The following is a 21,039-nucleotide window of genomic DNA, read 5'->3' as shown; positions in this document are numbered from 1 at the left end:
TACTTGTACCGAATGAATTTTTGTTAGTGGGTTGAATGTATAGGGAGCTAACAACTGGCTAGGGGAAGAGATAGTCTGACGTCACGCAGGGGGGATGAAACTCCAGTAAGAGATAGAACGGGGTGTGACGTTTTAGGGACGTCAGAACTGTTAGCTCCCTATTATCGCGAAATTTGTGTGTGTCGCGTGATTGTTGGTGATCGTAATTGAGACGTTGGTTCCTTGGGTTCATTGGAACTGAAAGACTCTGACTCAGACAGCGAGTGGAGCTCTTTGGAACGTAGGCAACAAAGGGACGTTTATAGCAAGGTTGGACGAAAGACCACTTTACACAAGAAATTGCGTAAAAAGAGGGGTATTCCGGTGGCGCCACCACGTTTGCCTTCCTACGAAGGCCCGACGCCACCACCCTTACCCCAGTATCACCCGTCGCAACAGCGGACTAGAGGAGCTAGTGCCGCCGCCGCCGCCGCCGCTACAGCCGCTGCCACTTCCGGTGGTGGGGCGGGCGGTGGCACTGCGGCGGGATTGGTGGCCGCGCATTCCTTAGATCCTTTGATTGATAAAGGTATTGATCAATCCAGTTGTTAAGACTCTCGAGAGAGATATCTCCACTTGTTTTCTCACACGCCTGCGTTTTTACACCCCCTATTTACTTATTTTTGGTTTTTTATCGTTTTGGCATGGGCATGTTAATCCCGACACAACGTTGGACAGATACCGTTTATTTATTTATTTATTGTTTCAAAAGGATATAAGTCTTAAGTTAAATGGGGGCGGGGCATCAACAGAACCCGTATTGACACTAGTCGGACAGGACGTACTTGTTAGGCCTTTGTTAGTGTTCTTTTTTCCTTTTCAATGATTAGCCTTCAGGGGCACTAATTGGGAAACACCTCCTAGCCTTCCTCCTGGGCTATTGGGAGAAGGGTCCACCGAAGTGGTGGTAGCGCGTCAGAACCGATTAAGGGTCAGCCCACTCCCAATGAAATGCCCTTGAAGGGTTCATTGGTAGCCTTTCCGTTTTCACCACCCTTTTTTCTCTGTGAAAAAAACTTTTTTCTGTGGTCACTTTTGTAATGGCGCGTCTTGGGTCCTTGTGGGCGTGGCAGTAAGCGGAGATATGACGCCCCCTTCCGGCGCTAGCGATTTGTCCGAAGAGGAGTTGGAAGGAGAGCGGGCGTCCGGCTTTAAGGCCTCCGTTCCGAGACCGAAATATAAAAACAAACGATCGTTTCGTCTGAAGAAAAAGAAGTTTCCGCTTCCGGTTTGCTCTCCCGGTAGCGCCACGCCCTCTAGCATCCCTCGACAACACTCGCAGATATTAGGCGGCGGCTCTAATTCGCCCGTCGCGACGGGAGGCGGAGCTAGTGGGCCTCCACGCGGACAGCAAGCAGCCATTGCCGCTTTGGGTGAATCTATTAACTTTTCTTCTCCTCTTCTACCCCTTTGGCCCTTCCCCTAAAACTCTCCTCTCGCCGCGTCAAACCGGGAATACGTACAACTATAATAGGAACCCGTAGCTCCCATTTCGACACTGGTTTTGTAGGGCGGCAACGCTTAAGCTTCGGCAACGCAACAGGCAGCGAGATAAAATGATTAGTCTACTACGTCTTCCCTCTAGATACGGCTGGGGAAAGGGCTCCTCTATTATTCCTATTAGCTGTATGTATTCCTTATAAAAACTACTTCCCTTCCCTTCCACTTCCACTTCCTTTTCAAGCCTGCCTTTTTGCTTTTCGGCTCCCTCTTTTCGAAATTGAACTTTCAACGCTTCTCTAAGTTAAATTTTGGATCTGACCCCTCCCACCCCGGGGTTCCGAGTTTCCGACAGTTAAAAGTTAGATTCGTGATAAGGGCCCTTAAAATCACTTCCATTCATTCAAAATAAATAGTATGGGCAAATCTTTTAAGTACGATCAGTCCAAAAGAAAGCCAGCTGCCCGTTTTAAAAGAAATTTAAGTTAAATACTTACTACTTGTTGATTTCTTCAAGTTCAAAAATACGGTACCACGATTAAACAGTTACTCAAAAGCGCAGTCTAAAATCTGTACAAAATAAAATTTCTTCCGCGGCACCAAACGGAACAAATCGGTCTGATCTCGAGTTGACAGAATAAACTTAGTCCGGTTAAAATCTAGAACATTCTTGTCCTTGTTGAAAGAAAGAGAAGGGGTCAGCTTCGGGGCGCCTCCGTCGTCATTTTGGGGCATTTAAGGTGGGGGGTCCACCAAGAAGCTTCTTGGAAACGTACTTTCCGAGATTAGAGATTATGGGGAATTACCGGCGCGGGCTTTTATAGAGAGAGAGGGAGAGAGAGAGGCTAGAGAGTGGTACCAACAATACCACAATAGCTCGTGGTACGAGGATCTTCTTTGTACTCTAGAAAGTAACCTGTCAATTTGACATACTGCTTTTATTGTCGTAGCTATTTTTGGAAAACCTTGAAAATTTTATGTTTGCCTTAGAAAGATACGGAATTTAAAGGTTAAGTGACACGCTTCTTAAAGAGTATGAAAAATGTTTCGGAGCGGTGAAGAGTTAAAGGTTAAGTGTCACGGTTCTTAAAGGGTATGGAAAATCTTTCGGGGCGGTGCTAAAAACTTAGAGGAGCGTTATCGTTAAGGAAAATAATGTCTTCCTTTGGCTGAAAATAGATGAAATGCACGCGTTCGTTTTTAGAACAATTCTACTTTAGATTGAGAAAGTATTCCTTAATTTTCACTGGCAATAATAGACATTCACTCACTCACTCACTCGTGTCCGTCCGTCAAGAACTAACAAAAATCCGTTGAAAGATGTCGAGGAATGTGTTTTTTGTTCAACGCGGCGGCGTATCTTTTATATTTTGTTCCAAAAAACCTGCACATAAAAGTTTTTCAAACCCACATAATATGATTTATCTGCCAGTGAAAACGCTTTAACATTTTTAAGTTTATAATTTTTAACACAGTTTTAATTTTTTGTTGTGTCATTCTTTGCCTAAAATCGTTAATTAAGCAATTAATTAATTAATAATTAAATGAAATATTTAGCTAAGATGAAAGTTGAACAGACGTTGCAGCTGAACAAACAACCGGCCGAAGATGAAACCTTGTTAATTACTAATGTTGTACGTTGACGTTGACGTTTCTTAAGAGGCCCGTTCGGACTAGACTTCGCTTGGCTACCGTATAGAGACGAGTCGGGTCGACTTTCTTTTCGACCCGACCCGGCCCGAGTCCAACTTTAAAATTATAAACTTAACCCGACCCGGCCCGAGTCCAACTTTAAAATTATAAACTTAACCCGACCCGACCCGAAAAAAAAAATTAAAATAAAAATCCGACCCGACCCGACCCGGAAAATTTTGAAATTAATTTTGCCCGACCCGACCCGAATCGGGTTCGGGTCGGGTCGGGTCGAAAAAGCCCGATTAAATCGGGGGCCCGACTCGTCTCTACTACCGTATTAGCGTAGTTAAATTTTAGTCTAGTCCGAACGCGCCTCCCCTCTTTAATATTTTTAAAGGGAGGATGAAATAGGTGTTGAATTTGTTTCGCGGGTTCTTAGGGTAAGGGTGAACAGCAAACGGCAGCCGAGAAAGCCGGCAAGAAAAAGGAGGACCGCAAGAAAATGAGGGACGATGAAAAACAAGAAAAACGGAGGCAAAAGGAAGAAGTAATATATTTTTAACCCGGGGGGGGAGGGGCCTAAATGAAGGAAGGAAGGCGTGGTTAAAGAGTGATTGATTTTAGGAACGTCAAAAGCGTCAAACGGAGAAGAAAAAGAAGAAGACGGGTAACAACGCGGCGACGGCGGGGGGTAAAGGGGGAGCGGGGGCGCAACCGGCGCAGGGGATGGAGGATTTTGTCCAATCGGATCAAGTGGCCACGCCCCTTTTTGTCGAAAAGTGTATCGTGTTTATCGAGGAGGAAGGGCTGGACTCGGAAGGCATTTATAGGGTTCCCGGAAACCGCGCTCACGTCGATCTGCTATTCCAAAAATTCGACGAAGACGCTCGCGTTTCCATCAGGGAGTTGGACATTCCCGTCAACGCCGTCGCTACCGCTTTGAAGGACTTCTTCTCCAAGAGGTTACCGCCTCTTCTGCCCGCCGCCCTCATGGATGAGCTGACTGATATTGCAGGTGAGACGCTGAACGATTCGCTCTCTATCATGGACAATTTTGCCCCTAATCAGGTTTCATACAAACCTGGTTGGTAAATAAGTAATCAAACAGGGGCTGAATAATTCGGAAAAATGTTCGTTAATTTTGGAGGCCTATAACTCTGGTTCTATAAGAGATACGGGGATGTCCTTTGAGTATGTTATAGCCCAATTTGTCCCCCATCCAACCATACTAAAAAGTTACGGCTACGACAAACAGGGGCCGAGTAATTAAGCAAAATGTTGAAAAACATGCCATAGGAATAGCGTCACACCCAACTTTAGAGGCTCATAACTCTGGTTCTATTAGAGATACGGGGATGTCCTTTTAGTATGTTGTAGTCCAATTTGTCCCCCATCCAACCATACTAAAAAGTTAGGGTTAAGACAAACAGGGGCCGAGTAATTGAGCAAAATGTTGAAAAACATACCCTCCATAGGAATAGCATTAGACTATACTTTGCAGGCTCGTAACTCTGTTTCTACTAGAGATACGGGGATCTCCTTTGAGTATGTGATAGTCCAATTTGTTCTCCATCCAACCATACTAAGAACATAGGGCTACGACAAACAGGGGCCGAGTAATTAAGCAAAATGTTCGTCAGCTTTGGTATCGTCTCACTTATTGTTATTGGGTTACTTATGATTTTTACTCTAAACTTTGTAGGCTCATAACTCTCGTTCTATTAGAGATACGGGGATCTCCTTTGGATATGTTATAGTACTCTTTGCTCCCCATACAAGGATACTTTAAACTTGAGGCTACCTCATATCTCCGTCAACTTATTTTCTGTCTCACTTACTGTTATTGGGTTACTTTTGATTTTTAACAATAAACTTTGGAGGCCTATAACTCTTGTTCTATTAGAGATATGGGGATGTCCTTTGAGTATGTTAGAGTCCAATTTGTCCCCCATCTAACCATACTAAACAGTTAGGGCTACGATAAACAGGGGGCGAGTAAATTAAGCAAAGTGTTAACTTGAAGCGCGTTTTCTAAAGGGATGAAGACTTAAGTAGAGAGTGTTGTTTTATCGGCTGTTTCTTTTTTATTTTACTGTTGGTTGCGTAGGCATTCAGGATAAAAGTTGTCGGCTTTTCGCTCTGAGAGATCTCCTCAAGAAATTGCCCGACGTCAACTTCCAAATATTGAAATACGTTTTCCAGCATTTCGTCAAGTAAGCTACTTTCTTTTGCCTTTTATTATAAGTGTCTCAATCCGCCTTATTCGCGATACGTCTGCCGAGGCTTAAGAAGGGCTTATGGCGCCTTAAGCCTCGGTACTCGCGTCGGAAATAAGGTCGGGGGGCCATTCGCGATGGTATTTGAACAACTTGTCTCTGTGCCAATGATTTATTGCAGAGTCGCGGAGAATTGCAGGTTAAATAGCATGGACAGCAAAAATTTGGCAATTTGTTGGTGGCCCACTTTGCTTCCGTTAGAATTTAACGATATGCTTATGTTTGAACGTATGAGGCCGCATTTAGAGGATTCCGTTCAAACTATGATCGATCAGTTTAGATTTCTATTCTGCGATCAAGAGGAAGTAGTCATGGTGTGAATTAGACACGCCCCCCCCCTTTTTATAATTTTATTTTATTATCGACGAGAAACAAACTAAAAAACAATTTAAATTATTTAAAAAAAAAACAATCTTGAATAATAAATAATATTAGCGACGATATTGACGACGGTAACTCTTAATAGATGGTGCAACGTACCCGTACGCCCTCGTGTAAGGGGTATTATTATGATTGGCTGGTCGGGATTACGCGTTTCTTACGACGCGTTGTACAAAACCCCGCCCCCAACCCCACCACGCCCACTCGACAACGGAACTTATTTATTGGCTGCTGCCGCCACCGCGGGTTTGTTTTTCTTTATTTATATAAAGCATTTCTGGTGCGGGTGCTATTAATAGACAAAGGCTTAACCCTTCTTCTTTAAATGAAAATTTAGACCGAGGCTTAAGTTAATTTCAAATCTATCGCGATTAAAGATGAATTTAAATGATTAAAAATAATTATTTTAGCATTCCGTTTTTATAATAGACGCGAACGACGCTGTCTGTCAGGCACAAAAAGTTATTCGTTTCAATCCCTTTTTTTAATTGAATTGAATTGAACTGATAACGATCTCTTACGTACTACAGTATAATTTCTCCTCCCGTACAGTATAATTTCTCTCCTCCCGTACAGTATAATTTCTCTCCTCCCGTACAGTATAATTTCTCTCCTCCCGTACAGTATAATTTCTCTCCTCCCGTACAGTATAATTTCTCTCCTCCCCTAAAAGTATAATTTCTCCTCCCCTAAAAGTATAATTTCTCCTCCCCTAAAAGTATAATTTCTCCCGTACAGTATAATTTCTCCCGTACAGTATAATTTCTCCCCTAAAAGTATAATTTCTCCCGTACAGTATAATTTCTCCTCCCGTACAGTATAATTTCTCCCCTAAAAGTATAATTTCTCCCGTACAGTATAATTTCTCCCGTACAGTATAATTTCTCCCCTAAAAGTATAATTTCTCCCGTACAGTATAATTTCTGCCCTAAAAGTATAATTTCTCCCGTACAGTATAATTTCTCCCCTAAAAGTATAATTTCTCCCCTAAAAGTATAATTTCTCCCCTAAAAGTATAATTTCTGCCCTAAAAGTATAATTTCTCCTCCCGTACAGTATAATTTCTCCCCTAAAAGTATAATTTCTCCCCTAAAAGTATAATTTCTCCCCTAAAAGTATAATTTCTCCCCTAAAAGTATAATTTCTCCCGTACAGTATAATTTCTCCCGTACAGTATAATTTCTCCCCTAAAAGTATAATTTCTCCCCTAAAAGTATAATTTCTCCCGTACAGTATAATTTCTCCTCCCGTACAGTATAATTTCTCCCCTAAAAGTATAATTTCTCCCGTACAGTATAATTTCTCCCCTAAAAGTATAATTTCTCCCCTAAAAGTATAATTTCTCCCGTACAGTATAATTTCTCCCGTACAGTATAATTTCTCCCGTACAGTATAATTTCTCCCCTAAAAGTATAATTTCTCCCCTAAAAGTATAATTTCTCCCGTACAGTATAATTTCTCCTCCCGTACAGTATAATTTCTCCCCTAAAAGTATAATTTCTCCCGTACAGTATAATTTCTCCCCTAAAAGTATAATTTCTCCCCTAAAAGTATAATTTCTCCCGTACAGTATAATTTCTCCCGTACAGTATAATTTCTCCCGTACAGTATAATTTCTCCCGTACAGTATAATTTCTCCCCTAAAAGTATAATTTCTCCCCTAAAAGTATAATTTCTCCCGTACAGTATAATTTCTCCTCCCGTACAGTATAATTTCTCCCCTAAAAGTATAATTTCTCCCGTACAGTATAATTTCTCCCGTACAGTATAATTTCTCCCCTAAAAGTATAATTTCTCCCGTACAGTATAATTTCTGCCCTAAAAGTATAATTTCTCCCGTACAGTATAATTTCTCCCCTAAAAGTATAATTTCTCCCCTAAAAGTATAATTTCTCCCCTAAAAGTATAATTTCTGCCCTAAAAGTATAATTTCTCCTCCCGTACAGTATAATTTCTCCCCTAAAAGTATAATTTCTCCCCTAAAAGTATAATTTCTCCCCTAAAAGTATAATTTCTCCCGTACAGTATAATTTCTCCCCTAAAAGTATAATTTCTCCCCTAAAAGTATAATTTCTCCCCTAAAAGTATAATTTCTCCCCTAAAAGTATAATTTCTCCCCTAAAAGTATAATTTCTCCCGTACAGTATAATTTCTCCCCTAAAAGTATAATTTCTCCCCTAAAAGTATAATTTCTCCCCTAAAAGTATAATTTCTGCCCTAAAAGTATAATTTCTCCCGTATTTTTTACATACACTGCAAGATGCTAAGCTTCTACTAATATAGCCCTTGGTTAATATACAACCCAACCTTTCTTAAAACTCCACAAAAAAGGCGTTAAATTAGTCAAAAGTTGCCCCGCCCCGTTGAGGGGGGCGTGGTCGTCGCCATCTAATGGATGCCAACGTAAATAAATAAACAAAGGATTCTCATAAAAAATTGTACCAAAAACAATATATATATATATATATTTAAGATGTGTGTTTGCGTGTGTCTGTTTGCATCTAAAAAAAAAAAACAAGAAATAATAACATTTCATTCCTCATGTCAAATTATTAACAAACAAACAAAAAATAGCCAAAATAATTATTATAAAACGGTAATTAAAGTATTTAATTATATTAAACATAAGGATATAATAACCCCCCCCCCACCCCCAAAGTATTAATTGAATTTTACACGGAACGGAGAATAATTATGGGGGGAGCAAATAACAATGAATTTACAATTATATTTTATTTTTAATTTGAATTAACATAGAGAATAATTATGGGGGGAGCAGATACCACTTCAGAATTATATTTTATTTTAATTTGAATAGCCATCGAGAATAATTATGGGGGGAGCAGATACCACTTCAGAATTATATTTTAATTTAACTGAGAATAAATATACATGGGGGGTGTAACTTATTGGGGGTTATTATTTACTTATGTTACTTCCCCTTTTTCTTACTTCTCTTCCCCCCCCCCTTTTCCTTCTTACCGGACTTTTGCTTAATCGCTTTTTAACTTAACTATTTAGTTTTTCGACTTAATTGAATTTTTGTATTATTTATAATTAAATATTATTTTAATGGGTTTAAAGATAAATTTAAATATTAATTAATTTATAATAAACGGTCGGGTTTTTATAGGCGCGCGATTTTTAGCTCCTTACCAAGCCTGTAACTGAGTATTGAGAAAGTAAACTAAACCAAATCGTATTTAAAATATAATATTAACTGTCTCTTGAAATAATAAAAAAAAGGAGAGAATAATAATGGGAAAGAAAAATTGGAACGTTTCATTCTCTCTTTGCCAAGCCCCTCCCCCTATCTAATTATAGGCCCCGCCCCTCTATAACTCCTCCCCTATAGCCCCCAGCCCCGCCCCTTCTCAAATTATCTAAAAATTAAACAAAAATTCGCAAAATTCAACAAAAACCAATTTTTCGAAAAAAAAGTCAATTATTTTATAATTGTGATATGTAAATTTTTTTTATGATAAGATAAAAATTGTACAGATACAAAAAAATGTAAAGAAAATATTTAGAATTCTTAATTTTTTGGGTGTGTATAAAAAAAACAAAAAAAAACATTTATTTTTTACGTTTAAAAAAAAAATATTAATTTTAAAATTTTTTTTTTTGTATTTTTTAAAAAGGAAAAAAAAAAAAAATAATGTGACTAATCGTAATAACAAAAAATATTTCATGACACACAAAAACAAATTCGCACCAAGGTGTAGTGTTTCTAAAAAAACAACAACAAAGGGAAGGTTACCTTGGTAGAAAGAAAGTCTTCTAATTGGACGGGTAATCTTCCCTTTATTTATTTTTTAAAAAAAGGTACTCTTCCCTTTATTCCAAGGAAAAACAAATTTTTTTTTTAATTTTTTTTTTTCTATTTTGGCCGCGTTGCATTCTTGAAAGGCGTTAAATTCCTATAGGAAAAAGGAGTAAAACGGGACCATTTTAAGAATGCAATTGGCTTATAATAAAATTGAACGTCGTTTTTTTCCATCGAGTCCAGTCGGAAGTTTGAGAAAAAAACTCAAAAACAAGCAACCTTGAAAGTAACTGGTTTTACTATCGAAATGTGGCTAAATTACGTACCTTTCAAGATTGCAAAAAAAAAAAAAAAAAAAAAAATTCTTTTCTCTAAACGCGTCTGGATAGAAAATTCTCGGGAAGTATCGGCACTCGGCGTTATCTTCCCATAGCGACTACTACAGTTAGAGGCAATGAGTTGCCAATACCCTATCGTACGAAAATAATTAATGGTGGAAAATTAAAAAAAAAGGTTCGTTTAAAAAATAAATATTATGTACAGACAAATCATCGTAGCGTTTTAGGAACAAAAAAACAAATAATAATTTAGGTCATTTGAAAAAGGGAATAAACAAACAAACAAACAAACGTCAGCTGCATTTAAAGACAAAACAAACGCTGCCAAAAATGCGTGTTAATGTAAAAAAAAAAAATACTTCAAAGAAACAAAAAACAGAAAAAAATAAATATTTGATATTTAAAAAAAGAACTGTTTTAGTTTGTCAACAGTGACATTCTTCTTGGGTTAATCTTGACCTTGAGGCGCTGGTTTATATAACCTTGACCCTTCAGGGTCCATTCACAAAGGGTCAGTAAGTTAAAGCATAGCGCGGCTCCAGTGGATCCCCTACAAGTTGACTTTCCCTACGAACTCCATTTTTGGCTTGGCAAAGCTAGAGGCATTTGTAGGCGGGATTTATACGTGCATATATAAATCCCACCCACTAGCCTTTGCCAAGCCAAACCCGGAGTTCAGGAGGAAAGTCCCCTTGTAGGGGATCCACTGGAGCCGCGCTATGCTGGAAAATATTATTTAATGAAAAGACACTTTTTACTAGAGTATAATAATATTTATTGAACAATTTTAATAACAGTACACGAGTCATGAAAAAACATGGTTACATCCGTAATGGCTACGTGTAAATTAAAGAATATGGAATTTACGCAACATCATGGACCACCTGGTAAGACGATTCCTACGTCTTCAAATAAATAACGTTTTCAAATTTATTTCAAACATAAAAAAAAATGCGAAATTATTATAGAAAAAGATTTTATCTTAATTGTGACAATAGAAAATATATAAATTTTATTCACAAACGGTTTAAGGTAATCAAACCAAACCGAGGCTTAACCGTCACCGACCGTTATTTATTTAAATTTACAAACCAACGTCCGAGGCTTAACAAATGTCAAATTACATACAGTATTTTACAAAACCAAGGCTTAACGTTTTTAAGGTCGGATTTTTCTCAAACCAAGGCTTAGAAATGACATAACAAATTAGTAATCACGCGTCTTTTAACGACATATATATAGACTAGAGACTATAGATGATGATCTTCTTGATTTTTAATTATTTATTTCAGAGGGGGAAGCGGCTTCTTCGCCTTTTAATAATCTCTGTCGTTCGCGCAACATGCTAACCCTCATATTCTCTTGCTCGTGATAACGGCACAATTTCCTGGTCGCCAACACCGTCAGCAAGACCCAGGAAACCCAAGCTACCCAAGCCCCAAATTGCGCCGTTCCGAAATGGATATAGAAGCCGTAAGTATTAATATTATTATCTTTGGGGAATAATTGCGTTAAAGAGGCGTCTTCGCACGATTTGAATCTTTGGGTGACGGCGTCGCACCATACTTTAAAACCCCCCGAAATCATAATGGCCGCCACGAAAATGAAGCCAGTTAACATCAAACAAGTTATAGTGTCCAAAAGGGCGCTGAAAAACGAACTGTCAGTCTCTTTGAACAAGAAAATACACATTCGGACGCCTTGGATCGCCGACACGGTTAAAGTTAGCAGGCCGACGAAATCAGTGAAACTGCAGAATGACGTGGAAGACCATTCAGGGATGAAAGAGCCATCTTCTTTGGAGAAGGACCCAGTTGTGTACAGTAAGCAATGATCCTCGAAGCGTCTTAAATGTAGACTTATCGGGACCGCGATGCATAGTGACATGCAGAAGGATACGGCGTAACCAGTCGCTTGGCTAACGACCAATAAGTTGATGGTCATTTTCAGTTATCGGTAGTTTTGACAACTTGGAAGATCAGCTACCAACACTAAGTAAGTGTTACGCCCTGACTAACGATTTTCAATTATTACACGGATATTGTTTTCCGCAGTAAATTGAAGTTTAATTTTGATTTAATCACGCGGTTGATAAAAACAAAACGTTATTTTACCGAGAAGGTCTTACACAATAAGCTCTACTTAGAATTACTTGCTTCTTTTACATTGCGTAATACTGTGACTAGGGTACTGACAAACTACTTTATTTTCGTATAGAGTATAATACAGTCAAAGGCGGAAAGCTGTCACTTCGCAATTATTGATGGTGCCTTATCCTCTTTTAGCTGTCTTATCCCAGGGATAAATATCCCACATTATTTAGCAGACGACTATTGCAAAATGGGGTTTTATTGTTGATATCCACTTTGTAAACAACTTCTTCTTGTCATTATTTTCTTCCTATTTAATATATTTTTTAAATTATAATTAAATATATGAAAATTAATCATGATTATCTAATCTCACAGCTAAAATTATCATCTCTACTCTTATTTTTTCAATAAAAAAATTTTTTCAGGTAAGTTTTCGGTCCGAGGTGCGACTAACCTACTTTCGAGTTAAGCCTTGGTTACCAAAACCGTGCAGGAGCAGGAACACTATAATGGGGTGTCGTAACCCCGTCTTATACGTGTTTTAATTAATAAATATATCGTTTTTTTTTTTGTTTATTTGAATTTATTAAAAGAAATAAAGATGAATATGACCCCCAGTGGTGTAAAAAACCAGCCTAAAATAGGCGAACTACCTTCTGAAATATGTAAAAGGAATTCAACATCCTCGTTGGATTCTTGGGAGGCCGTTTTTGATTTTGAATGCGCGTGTGATGCCGAAATTTTAACTCATAATTCAGCGTCTAATACTACGTTAACTAAACCAAAGGAAATCGCGCAAAGAAGGCAGTTTAAAATGATTCCCAATATAAAAGGTACCAAGAAAGGCTATCCCTCCGATAGTGAACCACCCCAAAAACAACCTAGTGAGGACTCGAAAAAATCGCCCCAAAAATTAATTCAAAATTCCAAAGCTAAACCTTTACGGGAGAAATACGTCACGGCAGTGTTAGGAGGACATAGTGAGAATAAATACGTCGTTTCAAACACGGCTCCTTCTCAAATAAAGCCAGGCAAACCTCCGTTAAACTTTGTTCCGCATAAACAGAAAACTTATAGAGTTAATGATGCCCAGTCGGTACCGATTACTAAGATTTCTCGCGAAAAGAAAGACTTGATGAGACAGATTTCAAACAAGAGTAATTCGTTACCGGAAAATTCGACTTTGGAGAAAAATAATAGAGTGGTGACTGGTACACCACCCGATCAGACTGAAAAAGTTAAAAGCAAACTGATTTCAGTCTGGAATAACGTTAAATACGGTGAGTCTTTCGTTAAAATAGGCGCTAAAAATTGTAGGGGATTTGGAAGTTGCGTGAAAACAATTTTAGCAACCCTATTTTGAAGTATCATTAACGTTTGACAGGTTGGACAATGCCAACTAGGACAAACTTTACCGTTTTTTCTCCAACTATTCTCTTAGGTCAAGTTTACCACGATTCTTCCCAAAGTGGTGCGTTTCTGGGGGTTGGGGGGGGGGGTTGATGCGAAATCTGAGAGAAATAGGCGCGGTTGGGTTGGACGCCAAAAATGCGGAAAGATGGCGGGCAGGCTGCTTCTGACGAATGCCATAGACCGCCCGCCATTTTTCCGAGTATTCCTCCCCCATTTCTAGCAACCCACCGGACCCGAGCCGTTCCACAGTTTGCGCGCCCCCATTTCTCTCGGATTTCCCATCCTCCTCCCCCCCCCGAACAATATCCTTGGTTAAAGGGGCTTACCGGCGCTGTTGGGGGGGGGAGACCGCCCTTAGTTCAGGGGGAAAACACCCAGCTCTTTGGCCATAAGTAATGGCGAAACCGTCGCGGTGGGCGGGTAAGCAATACGCTAACCAACAGTTTGACCCCCCCCCCCCTTCACCCCAACAGCTCCGGCCAGCCCCTTTAAAAATGCGTTCCTAGCCTAAATAAATGAATGAATTTTAGGAAAACTAGCTTCACCACCTTCTGGCAATAAAATGCCTAATCCAAAAGTGCTCGGTCGTCCATTGGACACTCCGATAGAGAAATTTAAAATGGATTTTATGAGTAGAATATGGTTGACGTATCGTCGTGATTTCCCACCCTTAAATGATTCTACTATTACGACCGATTGCGGCTGGGGTTGCATGCTTCGTGGAGGTCAAATGTTATTGGCCCAAGCCCTTATTTGTCATTTTCTAAGCAGAAGTAATTAAACCGCTAATTCTAAACCGCCGCCATTAATTTTCAATGTCAAGTGTACAATTTTTTTTATTCAAGGCTGGAGATGCGCCGGTATTTTACAAACTGATCACAGCGAAACGTTACATAGAACCATCGTTAAATGGTTTTTAGATTCTCCCTCGGAAGTCTGTCCTTTGTCTTTGCACCATCTTGTCGAGATTGGCAATAAGTTTGGGAAGAAAGCGGGTGATTGGTTCGGACCTTCCAGTACCGCTCATATCCTAAAGCGCGCCATCGAGGAAGCCTCCCAGTCAAGTCCAATGTTGGACAAAATTTGCGTTTACGTCGCCCAAGACTGCACTAGTAAGGGAACGAGGCTTAACCTTAAGCCTTGGCTTAGAAATAAGACAAAAGCTAAGCTTAACGTGTTCCTTAACAGTTTACGAAGACGACGTAATTAAACTTTGCACGGCACCGTCTCACGTGGCCAAGATCAAAGAATCTTCCTACACCTCGACCTCCACTAACGAGGTCGATAAGGGGGGCGCGTCGCGAACGCGCAAAGGCTTAACGAAACGGAACTCCATACCCGAAGAAGTAATAGATTGGAGCCAGGTTTTGAATAGCCCAGAAAATGAAGAATTGTCGGAAAGCGTGGCGGTAAACAATGGCCGAACGTCTAGTCCCCCAATGTCACCTTTATCTAGGACTTGGTCTAATTCCTTTTTGTACGAGAGTGGATGTGGGAATGATTTGAACGAGGTGGGTGCCGCTAGCGAGGCCGATGGCGGCGGCAACTTCCGCTCGGTTCCCGTGGATTCCAGAAGACAGAGTAGTAGTCTAACATCTTGCGAAAAATGGAGGGGACTCGTTATTCTAGTTTCAGTTCGTTTGGGCGGAGAGAAATTGAATCCGATCTATATTCCCTGTTTGAAAAGGATCTTGGCGCACGAGAGTTGTTTGGGGATTATCGGGGGGAGACCCAAACACGCCCTGTATTTTATAGGATTTCAAGGTACCACTTGCTTGAGCCGAGAATCATTTTAATTGGTCATTGTCCCATTGACCAATGTATTTTTATTAACTTTAGACGATAAATTAATACATCTTGACCCGCACTTGTGTCAGGAAACGATTGATATCCGAAATTCCGATTTTCCTTTAAGCGTAAATTGACTCTTTGTTAAACTTCTTTGATGTCAATTTCAATTTTGCTTTCAAGTATTTAACATTTAATACGTTCTTATGTGGCAGAGTTTTCATTGCACCGTTCCTAAGAAAATTCCTATAGGTAAAATGGATCCTAGTTGCACTATTGGCTTTTATTTAAGAACGAGGGATGATTTTGACGCCTTTTCCTCCAGTATAACGCCGGTAAGTTCGTCCGCAGCCCTTCTTGACCAGTTCCGACTATTCCTCCCCCCATTTATGGCGTCCCCCCCAACCCGACCCGTTCCACAGTCAGCGCGCCTATTATTCTCGCTCTCCCCCCCCCCGGCAATTGGCCTAACTTATTTTGCCGTTTGTTGCAGTTATTGCTACCAGGAACGGGAGATTTAGAATATCCCATGTTCGTTATCACAAAAGGTAGTCGATCTAACGTCCAATTTGAGCATATTGTCGAGAAAGAGACGCTTGAATATGTCAAAAATGGAAACGAATCCGATAGTGACGACAATGAAGAGGCTTTCGTCCTATTATAAATTAGATTTAGTCGGTTTATAATCAAGATGGCGTCGCTTAAAGTTGATTCAACTTTAAAAACACGCGAAAAAAATAACACTACAAAATTAATTTAAATATATATTTTAATTCTTGTAGGATTTAATGATTGTAAATATATATAGAGTCAATTTTTTTAATCATTTTAATTGAATTGTAAACTCTCTAAATATAACTTTATTCGCGGCCAAAGTTCGTTTGTGCTGTTTCCACTGAATTCTTCTAGCAGACGACGTTCCCTGAAAACCATAATTACCTCGTTTTTTTACTAACGAAAACGGGTAAATTAGTAATTAGTTTTAATTACTTGTAAAAATCCACGAGTGGTTGAGTATTTTCTTGGTAAATTTTAAGTCTTTTTAGAACAGTTTCCGGCTTGTCATCTTCCCTTTGAATGAGCTTTTCACCAGTGACGTCATCAATGCCCTAATAACAATAAGAAGGTACGTGTATTTCAAGGGGCGTGTCACGCGTCTTGGACCACGTGTACTTCGACTTTAGGAGGGTTAAACTCGGTGTTATAGACGCGTCCACTCGCGGGGTGAACCCAACGATGTTTCAACCTTTCTATTATCACTTCAAATGGAACGTTTAAGCTGATGACGCGACTTAGTTCTACGTGTTTTGACAAATACTCGGCTTGCGTCACTGTTCGTGGATATCCTATGGGGAAAAATTGGTTTCAACGTGCGATTTCACGCAACTTGACCCCCCCCCCACCCCCGTTTTGAACCTGAACACTATCTAAGCCTTGGCTTAATCTTCCCCTTACCATCTAGAAGCCAATTTGAATTCTTTAGTTTTTGTAGTTCTTCAAAGACTAATTGATTTACGACATTATCAGGAACTAAAAGACCTTTTGAAATGTAGCTATTCGCTTTCATTCCAATTGCTGTTTTTAAAAACAATGGTTAGGCCTGTGCTAAGCCTTGGTCCGGAAAATAACGTCTTACAAGTTTTCTGTTGAATATTTTGACGCAAAAAATCTCCCATGGCTAAATACTTAAAATTAAAGTCTCTGATTATTCTTTCAGAGATGGAACCTTTTCCGGAGCCAGGAGCTCCCATTATAACGCAACGCAAAGCGTTCAACGTGGCGTTGCTTGGTTTGACCTTGTGGGTTAAAGTTCAAGGTCACTTTTAAAAACGGCGCCTTTGTTTTGGGAAAGGACGGTGTACCAAATTTTACCATTTTATTAAGATTAGAAGAAGCCGCGGTGCTGGTTAAGAAAAATACAAGCGATAAAGCCAAATGAACTGGAAAAAACTTAAGGTTGCGTTATTTGGTACTATGACCACGAATTAAACCATTTACCATTCACAAATGAAAAAGACGATGTGCTTAAAATGAAGCCAAGTGCAAAATAGTAAGCATTTTATAGAGCAGACAGCTTGAGTTCCATTTTCTGAGGCAAGGATATTATACACGGGATAAGGCACCACCTTGGAAGCTTCAAACATTAGCACGCTTTATGGTGCGCTATCCACATTTGCTCGGAGTCTTTCCACCCCATCGAATCCCATTCCCAGTACAATTCAAGATGGCTGACGAAGATGAATTATCTCCGTCTCAAACAGAAAAACTTATTCAATTTCAAGTAAGTTTAAATTTATGAAGTATTATTTGTTAAAAATTGAAATTAAACGTGTCTAAAATATAAATTTAAGCTAATTACTACGTAGATATTAGGCTTACTGTTGGGAAAATTGTAAATTTGTATTGACGACCAAGGCTTAGGAATTTTTCCCCAGTCATGATGATATTTATTAGCATTTGTAATAAATTAATAAGTTTTTAATTTATTCATTAAGAAAAGGAAACTATAAACGTATTTTCAGGAAATAGTCCATTTAGAAGACATAGATAACTGTCGGCAGATTTTGCAACGACACAACTGGGATATTCAGAATGCGGTTCAAGAAACTTTAAACATCCAAGAACGTCCAAGTATGCAATCTCCATCAGTTTATAATTCAACATCGGCTGTTCCTGTCATTCATTCGCAACATAATCCAAAGTAAGTAATTAATTTTTAGTTTTAAATAATTTGGAAGCAGCGTGTAACGGACTTGTTTCATTTTTAAGTAGCTTATATTTTGCTGTCAGATCATGGCAACCTCGTGGAATTTTAGGCTGGGGTTATTTTCTCGTCTCATTTCCCTTGACTTTTATATATAACACATTTACCAATTTTCTAAGGTTTACGCGTAAGTATTTAAACTAATTATAATTAAAGAATACAATTTAATTTATGAACTTTATTCAAAAAATATATTAAATTGATTTGACTTGTTTATAGTGAATCTTTTGAGAGCGGACCCTAGAAGAGGTAAGATCTATTTAGGGTTAATTATAATTAATGTTTCTTTACGAAATCGGGTAATTAGGCTTAACAATAGTTTCAAAACTCTTAGCCAATTACAAGGCAGTATTTTTGAATTCAGTTGTGATTGGTTCTTGTTTGTTATCAATTTCATAGTAATTTTCTCTAAGCCTAAATTGTCTGTTTTTTTGTAAACAATATGGAGATGAATTGTAAAACATTTTTGTGTTTTATGTAAAACATTTTTGTGTTTGATATTGTTGTGAGATTGTAAAAAATTGGTGTCAAATTGTAAAAAATTGGTGTCAAATTGTAAAAAATTGGCGTCAAATTGTGAGAAATTGGCGTCTTATTGTAAGAAATTGGCGTCTTATTGTAAGAAATTGGCGTCTTATTGCAAGAAAACGGCGTCTTATTGTAAGAAATCGGCGTCTAAATGCAAGAAAATGGCGTGTTATTGTAAGAAAACGGCGTCGTATTGTTAGAAAACGGCGTCGTATTGTTAGAAAACGGCGTCGTATTGCAAGAAAACGGCGTCTTATTGCAAGAAAACGGCGTCTTATTGCAAGAAAACGGCGTCTTATTGCAAGAAAACGGCGTCTTATTGCAAGAAAACGGCGTCTTATTGCAAGAAAATGGCGTCGTATTGTTAAAAAACGGCGTCGTATTGTTAGAAATCGGCCGTCTTATTGCAAGAAAACGGCGTCTTATTGCAAGAAAACGGCGTCTTATTGCAAGAAAACGGCGTCGTATTGTTAGAAATCGGCGTCTTATTGCAAGAAAATGGCGTCGTATTGTTAGAAAACGGCGTCTCATTGTTAGAAAACGTCGTCTAAATGCAAGAAAACGGCGTCTTATTGCAAGAAAACGGCGTCTTATTGCAAGAAAACGGCGTCTTATTGCAAGAAAACGGCGTCTTATTGCAAGAAAACGGCGTCTTATTGCAAGAAAACTGCGTCGTATTGCAAGAAAACGGCGTCGTATTGCAAGAAAACGGCGTCTTATTGCAAGAAAACGGCGTCTTATTGCAAGAAAACGGCGTCTTATTGCAAGAAAACGGCGTCTTATTGCAAGAAAACGGCGTCTTATTGCAAGAAAACGGCGTCTTATTGCAAGAAAACGGCCGTCTTATTGCAAGAAAACGGCGTCTTATTGTTTGAAAAAGGCGTCTTATTGTGCAAAATATTGGTGTTAATTTGTAAAAAAAAAAATCAAAAGTTTAATGGAGGGTGGTTATTGAATTCAGGTGCAACAGATCCTCTAGAAGATGTATTGAATTTCATCAGAGCCTACAAAGCCAAGTACGGGAATGATCACCCAGTCTTTTATCAGGGAGCTTACAACCAGGCCTTGGCTGACGCCAAACGCGAGCTCAAGTTTCTTTTGGTTTATTTGCACGGAGACGACCATCAGGAAACTAACAAATTTTGCAGGTAAACACCCATCACATAACGAACTCGAGTTTCATTTAAATCGTTTAACTTATTTTATTTTAAGATCGACATTAGGCAATGAAGAAGTAATTGAGTTTATCAACACGAACATGCTCTTTTGGGCGTGTTCAGTCAACACCCGTCAAGGTTACATTGGTCAGTACTTGGTGAACTTAATTAACCCGAATCTTGTTATTGAAATTGTTATTAAACGCAGTATCTCAAGCTTTGAGGGAGAACAGCTATCCATTTTTAGCCGTCATCGTCTTGCGCGAAAACCGTATGACGATCGCGGCTCGAATGGAAGGATACGTGGCCCCCAACGTTTTCATTGAAAGACTGAGAAGGATCATGGACGAAAACGAATCCTCTTTGGTGGTAGCCAGAATGGAGCGCCAAGAACTGAGCCTGAATCAGACGCTGCGTCAACAACAAGACGAAGCCTACTTGGAATCCTTGAAAGCTGATCAGGAAAAGGAAAGGAAAAAACGGGAAGATCGGGAGAGACAAGACGAGTTGGAAAGAGAAGAAAGAGATCGAATTCAAGCTCTTCTCAGACAAAAGGAAGTCCGTGAAATTATTTCTCCTCCTCCGACTTTGTAGCGTCCTCTCTTTTACTTAGGGACTAATTAACCCCACTTTATAGGATCTAAAACGTCAAAAAATTGAATTGGCTGATCAAATTCCAGCGGAACCGCCTTCTGATGATCCTTACAGTATTCGCGTCTCTATTAAACTTCCTAATGGCACCAGATTGGAACGCAGCTTCAGGAAAGATCATTCTTTGAAAGTAAGTACTAGCCCCTATCGAGCCTTAAGCCTTGCCAACCGCCCGATTCGGGCCTTAAAAAGGGTGAATTAAGCCTTGCCAGACGCCCGATTCAAAGGTCTCCGGGAGACCGGGACTCGTTAACCCCAACCTAGGCTTAACATTAAGCCTTGCCAGATCGATATTGAAATCTAAGCCTTGGTCTTCCCTATATTTCAGCATTTATTTTATTTCGTGTTTTGTCACGAGGATGCCCCTGAAAGTTTCCAAATCGTAACGAACTATCCTTTGCGCGTTTTGCCTTGCCAACCGACTTCCGATTGCCCCGAGCCTCCCACTTTTGCCGAGGCTAATTTAGGCAAGTCCGAAATGTTGTTCGTGCAAGATTTAGACGCTTAAAATAAATTATTTAAATAAAACAACAAGTTAAAAAAAACCAGTTTTTAAAAGCTGCGAAAATTGTTTAAAACAAAGAACAATAATGAACACGTGACTGCAAAATTTTAAAACTGATGATGATAAGCCTTGGACGGTAAGGGTGGTGTTTTTTTCTTTCTGTTCTGTTGTGTACAGAATTCAACTCTTAACCGATGTAAATTAATTTTTGTATTTTTGGCATTACCCACGTATATATAGCTTTAAATTAAAAGTATTTACGATA

General features: G+C 39.2%; 5 protein-coding genes across 15 annotated transcripts in view; 3 read left to right on the top strand and 2 right to left on the bottom strand.

Annotated features, from left to right (window-relative positions):
• The window catches only part of RhoGAPp190 (Rho GTPase-activating protein 190), a 26,262-nt gene extending 13,869 nt beyond the window's left edge, over positions 1-12,393 (top strand). For 6 of the 9 annotated variants that reach the window (XM_089846591.1, XM_089846593.1, XM_089846594.1 and 3 more), the window contains 6 exons: positions 245-568; positions 3,037-3,113; positions 3,554-3,661; positions 3,739-4,129; positions 5,210-5,327; positions 5,512-10,287. In XM_089846591.1, coding sequence (XP_089702717.1) covers positions 245-568; positions 3,037-3,113; positions 3,554-3,661; positions 3,739-4,129; positions 5,210-5,327; positions 5,512-5,710 — 1,217 coding nt within the window. In that variant the 3' untranslated portion in view covers positions 5,711-10,287. Of the gene's footprint in view, positions 1-244; positions 569-3,036; positions 3,114-3,553; positions 3,662-3,738; positions 4,130-5,209; positions 5,328-5,511; positions 11,871-12,092; positions 12,244-12,343 lie in introns of those variants that run through there. The other 3 variants (XR_016370752.1, XM_089846592.1, XM_089846596.1) reach the window with 3 other exon arrangements.
• Positions 10,627-11,819, bottom strand: LOC149654903 (transmembrane protein 179). Its single transcript, XM_089846623.1, has one exon. It carries the CDS (start codon positions 11,817-11,819, stop codon positions 11,151-11,153), a length of 669 nt encoding a protein of 222 aa, XP_089702749.1. The 3' UTR covers positions 10,627-11,150.
• Positions 12,244-16,044, top strand: Atg4b (Autophagy-related 4b). The gene is made up of 9 exons (XM_089846599.1): positions 12,244-12,393; positions 12,562-13,248; positions 13,353-13,439; positions 13,912-14,154; positions 14,227-14,493; positions 14,570-15,145; positions 15,221-15,297; positions 15,385-15,504; positions 15,663-16,044. Exons 2-9 carry the CDS (start codon positions 12,570-12,572, stop codon positions 15,831-15,833), a joined length of 2,220 nt encoding a protein of 739 aa, XP_089702725.1. The 5' UTR covers positions 12,244-12,393; positions 12,562-12,569; the 3' UTR covers positions 15,834-16,044.
• Positions 15,921-17,303, bottom strand: Ak3 (Adenylate kinase 3). Of its 2 annotated transcripts, none has more exons than XM_089846622.1 (7): positions 17,168-17,303; positions 17,042-17,109; positions 16,806-16,965; positions 16,625-16,744; positions 16,343-16,515; positions 16,160-16,278; positions 15,921-16,091 (listed from the first exon to the last, which is right to left on the bottom strand). In XM_089846622.1, the coding sequence occupies exons 2-7, from the start codon at positions 17,042-17,044 to the stop codon at positions 15,998-16,000; spliced, it is 669 nt and encodes a 222-aa protein (XP_089702748.1). In that variant the 5' UTR covers positions 17,045-17,109; positions 17,168-17,303; the 3' UTR covers positions 15,921-15,997. The 2 variants fall into 2 exon arrangements, with proteins under 2 accessions (XP_089702748.1, XP_089702747.1); XM_089846621.1 differs by having other exon boundaries at positions 17,042-17,119; positions 17,168-17,260.
• Positions 17,301-21,039, top strand: Faf2 (Fas-associated factor 2). 2 transcript variants are annotated; one of them, XM_089846611.1, is made up of 9 exons: positions 17,301-17,450; positions 17,692-17,870; positions 17,942-18,060; positions 18,153-18,182; positions 19,423-19,609; positions 19,674-19,765; positions 19,827-20,176; positions 20,256-20,399; positions 20,598-21,039. In XM_089846611.1, the coding sequence occupies exons 1-9, from the start codon at positions 17,325-17,327 to the stop codon at positions 20,775-20,777; spliced, it is 1,407 nt and encodes a 468-aa protein (XP_089702737.1). In that variant the 5' UTR covers positions 17,301-17,324; the 3' UTR covers positions 20,778-21,039. The 2 variants fall into 2 exon arrangements, with proteins under 2 accessions (XP_089702737.1, XP_089702736.1); XM_089846610.1 differs by having other exon boundaries at positions 17,939-18,060.

The sequence above is a fragment of the Phalangium opilio genome, unplaced genomic scaffold (genome assembly GCF_054372755.1).
Source record: "Phalangium opilio isolate 3A_F unplaced genomic scaffold, DU_Popi_V2 ptg000079l_1, whole genome shotgun sequence".
Classification (NCBI taxonomy): Eukaryota; Metazoa; Arthropoda; class Arachnida; order Opiliones; family Phalangiidae; genus Phalangium; species Phalangium opilio.
The sequence above is the reverse complement of the archived record's forward strand: the minus strand, read 5'-3'. Positions and strand labels throughout refer to the sequence as shown.